Source organism: Pezoporus occidentalis, unplaced genomic scaffold (genome assembly GCF_034315485.1).
Source record: "Pezoporus occidentalis ecotype Australia unplaced genomic scaffold, CSIRO_AGI_Poc_V1 ctg76, whole genome shotgun sequence".
NCBI classification, from domain to species: domain Eukaryota; kingdom Metazoa; phylum Chordata; class Aves; order Psittaciformes; family Psittacidae; genus Pezoporus; species Pezoporus occidentalis.
Genome location: NW_026916115.1, coordinates 1,489,957 through 1,496,274, shown reverse-complemented (window position 1 = coordinate 1,496,274; position 6,318 = coordinate 1,489,957). Strand labels below are relative to the sequence as shown.

The 6,318-nt window shown below is 60.0% G+C and overlaps 1 protein-coding gene and 1 long non-coding RNA gene across 2 annotated transcripts; both read left to right on the top strand.

The window, feature by feature from the left end:
* The first annotated feature begins 315 nt into the window (after positions 1-315).
* Positions 316-3,887, top strand: LOC134155220 (uncharacterized). Its single transcript, XR_009961465.1, has 3 exons — positions 316-450; positions 1,187-1,587; positions 3,385-3,887. It is a non-coding gene; the product is annotated as an uncharacterized LOC134155220 (long non-coding RNA).
* Positions 3,888-4,250: 363 nt separating this feature from the next.
* On the top strand, positions 4,251-5,810 carry IER5 (immediate early response 5). The gene has a single exon (XM_062602143.1). The coding sequence runs from the start codon at positions 4,387-4,389 to the stop codon at positions 5,137-5,139; it is 753 nt and encodes a 250-aa protein (XP_062458127.1). The 5' UTR covers positions 4,251-4,386; the 3' UTR covers positions 5,140-5,810.
* The last annotated feature ends 508 nt before the right edge of the window (positions 5,811-6,318 follow it).

Here is a 6,318-nt window from a genome sequence, read left to right as displayed (position 1 = left end):
GTTTGTTTCACTTGTGCACTGTGTTTGGTTTTCATTTGGCAGTGATTAGCGGTTAGCACTCTGCTGTTTTGGGATGTTTCCCAGCTCTTCTGACCTTATCTCCAATCCTGCATAAACCAGAGCAGTTGGGAACCCTGGGGAATTAGTTACTGATATCTGACTGCAGCAGGTCCAGACCACATCCATGCAAGTCATTGATTTTTCTGAGGAAAAAAAACCCAAACAACCCCAGAGAAACCTCCTTCTCATCCTGAGCCCTGTGTAAGTCCCTCACAATTGAGATGTTTGTTATTTCCATCTAGAAATGAACTTGGGCTGCAGATGAATCACGTTTGGAAATGATCCTCCCTGTGCCGTTTTGCTTCCATCAGCAATCTCTTGGGATGTGCCTGGATCTCCCTGAGGCTTTGGCTGTCCAGAAGCTCTGTTCTTTCTGCAAGGCAACTGTTGGTGCGAAGGCTTTTTTTCCCAGCCTCAGTGGTGGTGAGGGAGGTTTGGCTTCTTTTTTCCTATCTTCTTCCTGGGAAGGCTCTTATGAGTTCTGGTCTGAATTTAATAGAAAGGGGACAGTGGACTGCAGTGGTGCTGGGACGGGCAAGAGAAGTGATGGATGACTTCAGTCTGTGCTTCGAGGAGACCCTAACTTCACCATCTGTCCTACCCACAGGGTTCTCCACCTCTTTGTTGCAGTTGGCTTCTCTCTGGGGCCTGGGCTGCGCATTTGGTGACAGCGAAGGTCTGGCGGGGGAGTGGGGACTGGGACAGGCGCCGTGGTCGAAACAGGACCTTGCTAACCACATCCTCAGCCCCACCGCCGCAGGTCTTGCGGCTGTGCTGGGTGCCAGATGGCTGTGCTGGTGCGGCTCCAACCACGACACTGCTGCGTGGGCTGCAGCTGGGGGGGAAGGAGGGCGGGAGGACCCGGTCGGGGTTTTGCTGCCATAGCAGGGGATGCAGGCGGGATGCAGGCATCTGGCACACAGCCCCACGCTGCGCCCAGCCGAGATGCAGCCCTGCGAATCCCAGACGATCTTCCCGGCGCCAGCCTCCTCTGCCCACTGTGGAAGGCGAATTTAAACACCTCCAAAACTCCCGGTGGTGTAGGCAGCCCTCTCCAATTATTATTTGTACCACAAGCTGCTTCCTGCCCCGAGCTGCTTTTATCTTGCATTGTTTTCTTTTCCAGGTGGGGCCGCAGGCTCCCCGCTGCTCGGCCTCCGGGGCTGCCTCCGCCACTGGCTTGCTGGCCACGCTGCCGACTGCAGCTTGCTGGCGGAGAGGCCACCTTTGTCTGCCAGCCCGTCCGCCCTCCTCCTCCTGCCAGAGCTATTTCTGGAAGCAGCAGCTGAGGCCGAGGATTGTTAATTGTTCATCAACCCCCTTACAGCCCGGTTAGATCACATGCGGAGATTAGAGCACCTCGTCACACCCTTTCCTCCGCCTCCTTCTCGTGTATCCCCCCCTCCCCCGACCCGCAGGGATGGGGGGTAATGTCCCTTCCGCAGGCAGACGGGGAGACACGAGGCGTGTGCGACTGTCCGGGATGCCAGCCCCACCGAAGTGACGGCTCCCACGCTGTGTCCAGCCGTGGGTATCACGGAGATGCCGTGTTCAAGGGACAAACACAGCAGGGTCACCCAGCAGCAGGGACCGGCTCGGGTGCAGGCAGGAGCCCAGGGCAGGCAGGCAGGCAGACAACAAAGCCACCCCAGCAGCTGACCTCAGGAGCTGCCATGTGACTGTCTCAAACTTACTAAAGCATGACATCAGCCTGGGAGGGAAAGGCAGGGCTGCCACCAAAATACTGCCGGGCTTAAACGGGCTGCCTGAGCGCGCTGTCTGCACTTGGTGCCGGTCTTCCCGTTTTCCCCTTGCATGTCACCCCCCACCCCGAGAAAGCAAACCACTGTCCCATCTCTTTGCAAAGGGTATGAAGTGTAGGCAGGGGTGGGGCTATTTTGTTCTGGGAATAACACATGCCAGTGGTTATGCCTGACAGCAGGCACAGTGTTGATGTGTGATACTGGGTACTAGCTCTGCCACCTGACTTCATGTGCCTCTGTTCCTCCCTGCCACTCTTAAAGATTCCTGTCTGAGCACTAACAGGGATGAGAGACCACTCGGTACCCATTCCCATCGTGCTTATCCCTAGCCAGGGCAAGGGGGAAGCTGCTGGCCCACCTGCTCCTAGGCAGGTTAGGTAGCTAAAACACAGCAACTGGAGAGGAATGGTGCCTCATGCCATTGGGGTGAGGCAGTGAGCGGCAGAACAGGTCAGTCCGCTCAGATCCAGGCATCTTCACTCAGCAAAGCTCTAGTGTTGTGTCTCCTACACCTGCATTCAGCTTTTTTCAGCCAGTGGGATGGATTTGCACCGCTGCTCTTCACCCACATCTAAGTCAGGAATATATCCAGCTAAGACGTATCAAACCTGGCTTTATCCTTCTAACTGCGGTTATTTCTGCTGAGGATGCAGGTGCCCAGATCCTGCAACCAGCAGTCTCAGAGCAACACGCCTGGTGATGGACAAGCCATTTTGCAGGGGCACAACTGAATGCTGTGTCATGGAGTGGGGAGGGCACTGGTGTTGGGCAGACATGTGGGCCGAGAGCCAGGAGGTGTGACTGCAGTCCCAAACATCCAAGCCTAGACCTGCTCTGGCTGGTTAGACTGACCCGAGGGCTTAGGCCAGGGTGTTGCCGGCCCTCCAAGGCGCAGGAGCAGGTTCGGCGGGTCTGGAAACCCTCGGTTCCCACCACTGGGGCTCGCGTCCCTCTAGCCTCCCACGCTGGGTGTGGGTGGGACAGCCTCGCTCCGTGAGAGGCATGCCCTGGCGTGGACAAGGGACAGCTGAGGCTGGCTGCTTTGGCCGGTGTTTTGGCTGTACAGTTGAGCATGCTCTGGTCTAGTTGTTTAGGATGGAGTGTGGCAGGTTTGTGCAAGAGGAGGTGGACATTTTGAGATGTTGACCCCCAGGTAGAAATGTGGTTGTGTTCAACATCCAGAGTGGCACTTGAGGTTTTCTAACTGTGCTTGAGCAGAAGGAAAACTTTTGTTTGGTCTGAGTGTGGGGGGGATTCCTGGGGAAACGCTCTTGCTGTCTCAACTATGTCTTGATGTGACTAAATCTCAACCTGTTTTTTGTTACCACTATGACCAGCCACCCCCTTGTTGTTCCAGTGATCCAGGACATGGTGGCAGGTCTTGCCAACCAGATGTCATCACAGCCTCTAGCTCTTGTCGGGGGCCTGCAGACAAATCTCTTGGAAAAAAGGGATGGAAGCAAGTTGTCACATGTGTCAGCTGAGAATGGAAACTGATGCTCCAGGGCAGCACATTGAACTTCCTTAATTTTGGGTCCTTTCACTTCTTGCCTCCTTGCAGATGGTGGTTGCTTCTCGGTGGAAGAAGGAGGGTCCCCACTACAAGCCCTGAAACACCCCCTGAGCTTTCTCGGAGGCTACCCTGGTGCCTGGAGCTGTGTCTGGGGGGTGGGTTATCTCCTGCAGCCCCCGGCCACCAGCCTGGCCCTGACAGCATGTTTCACAGCTATGGCAAAGCAAGGTTTCAGTTCCCAAAGAGCTGCCACAGACCCCATCACCCCTGGAGATGCTGGTGGCATATTGTCCTCCCCCACCCGGTCTTGCAGCCCTACCTGACCCCGTTGTGGATCTTCATCTTCTATTCTGGGCTGTGAGCTTTGCTGCCAGACCCCTGGAGCAGATCTCTTGCCTGGCAGTGGGGCAGGCATGGCTTTCTGCTCCATGTCAGGGCAGATATTCCTTGAAGAACTCAAAGCTGCACTTCCCCCTCTAGCCAGCACGGTCTCTAACACGACAAGATCTCAGAGCCCGCTGCTGAAACTGAAACATTTCTGACCTGTAAAACAGAGTTACTCTTGCTTTGGTTTGCTGTTTCCTCCCCTCTCCTCTCTAAATGTTTCAGTTGTTTTGGCCAAAATCCCCGCTGCTGCCTGTCGGTGTGATCAAGCCAATGCGGGGTGCAGTGAAGCTGGGGCTGCCGAGCCCAGGGTGCTGCCGCAGTCCCGGCCGCTGTCCGACGGCGGGAGGCCCCACCACTATCCCGTGCTGGCGTTGCCGCTTTAAGAGCCACCTCCGCCGGGAGAGCGTTCGAACCCGCTCCCCTGCGTCGCCATTGGCAGGCGCGGGCGCGCGGGGGCCAGCCGGCAGTTGGAGCGGCCGGCGGGGCGCCCTGATTGGCCGGGGCGGGGGCAGTATAAAATGGCGCTGGGCGCGTGGGCTCGCCTCAGTCGGCGGCGCGAAGGAGCGGCGTGGGGAGCGAGAGGGGCGGGAGGCGACGGGAGGTTTGGCGCGGCTTCCGCACGGCTTCACCTCAGCCCGGTGGTCCTGTCGGCCCCTGTCCGCCATGGAGTTCAAGCTGGAGGCGCACCGCATCGTCAGTATCTCGCTCGGCAAGATCTACAGCGCACGGGGCCAGCGCGGCGGCCTGAAGCTCCACAAGAACCTCCTGGTGTCGCTGGTGCTGCGCAGCGCCCGGCAGGTTTACCTGAGCGAGCCGGGCTGCCCTCCTGAGCCGCCCCCCGCCGCCTGCGGGTCCCCCGACGACGAGCAGCCGCCCTGCACCACTGTCTGGGCGGCCGGCGAGGTGCCGCCCCCGCCGCCGCAGGACGAAGCGGGTCGGGGCGGCTCACGGCTGCCCTGCGCGGACTGTGAGGGCCCCCGGCCGCGGCGCTGTTGCTGCGGCTGTAGCCGCTGCTGCGCGGCGGCGGACGGCGAGGCGAACCGCTCGGATTGCGCCGCTGAGGCCGCGGCCCCCCCGCCGCCTCACTGCCCCCGGAAGCGCAGCGCCGGCGATCGGGGCCAGGCGGGCTCCCCAGTAAAGAAACCCCGCCGCGAGGTGGAGGAGGAGCCGCCGCCTGGCGAGCAGGAGGACATGGAGACGGGCAACGTCGCCAGCCTTATCAGCATCTTCGGCTCCAGCTTTTCAGGACTGCTCAGCAAGGAGCCCAAGGGCCGACGGCGGGCGCCCCTTGACGGCGGCGAGGCGACGGCGGCCACGACACCCACCGACGCGGCGGCCGAGCCGGGACAGATTTGCTGCGACGAGCCGGTGCTGCGGACCCTCAACCCCTGGAGCACGGCCATCGTGGCCTTTTGACGCGCGGGCCGCAGAGTCTGGCTCGCCGCCGCGGGGATGGGGGCCCTGTTGGGACGGACGGGCAGCTGGACAGAGAGGTGATACCCCCGCACCCACGGCCCGGCGGAGGAGGGCGGGCAGCGCCGCGGGAATTCGGCGCCGGCGAGTCCCGGCGCGTTGCCGGGGCGCACGGGAAGGGCCGCGGGGCAGGGGTGGCAGCAGCAGCAGCACTTCCCCGCCGGCAAGCTGGGTCCCGTCTGCCGGCATCCGCCCTGGAAGCGCCCTCGGCCCTACCCTCCCGGAATTCCCCTTCCCGGCCGGGCCGCCGCCCTCCCCGGCGCCCCTGGGAGGCTCTGCCGCAGCTGCCGACACCGGGGGCGCACCCACCGGGTAGTATTTTAAGCTTGGAAAGTATTTTTATTAAATAAAGTCTCTATTTTGGGAAGGTTTAGGTCAGAACTATTACGTGGTGCTTTTTAAAAGTGTTTATTGAGAGAAACGAAGTTTACAGACGCTCTGACGGCAAGTCCTTGGGCCTGTTTGTTAGGCTTGGTAACTCCTGGTCTTTGTTGTATAAAGGCTTGGGGCTCCCGTAGGGATTTTGTACAGTGTTTTCCTTCAGTATGTATCTTGTTTTGTATAAAATGTAATTCTACGTGTACAACACGTATTAAATATTTTCAACTGTACAAGCCTCGTCCTCGTGTGTGCCCCCGCTCGGCTCGGGGAGAGGAGGTCGCTGGGAGGCCGGCAGGCAGCAGCCAGGGTGTGGCTGCTGCGTGTCTGTGGCTGGATCCACCCTGCTTCGCCAGAGGCTCAGGGTGGGTTGGAGTCCAGCTCCTCCGGGAAGAAAGGGAAGTTCTCTCTGTGCGACTGGAGTTCTTCCCAGGATCTTCCAGCTGCTCTCCCTGCACCTCCGGCTGCAGTTTCTTCACGGGGCTGAGGCTGCTGTGGCATTTGAGGTCTTGCTCAGTATCTAATATGCAGAGTCACGCTCCGTGGGTGGAAAGCGGTTGCTAAATCCCGGCAGAGCAGCTGCGCGCAGTCTGGCCCCGTGCTGTGGAGGGGCCGGGGGCCGGACTCCTGCTTTGCCTGGCCGGAGGTCCAGGCTGGGGGCGTGTGAGTGGATCTTCCCGGACATGGGCTGTGCTCCCGCCCCCTACTGCTCTGCCAGAAGGGTTTTTCAGTGCCTCCTCCTTG

What these genes read in the sequence shown, in the direction of transcription:
- IER5 (XM_062602143.1), top strand. Translation starts at nt 4,387, where the DNA reads ATGGAGTTCAAGCTGGAGGCGCACCGCATCGTCAGTATCTCGCTCGGC.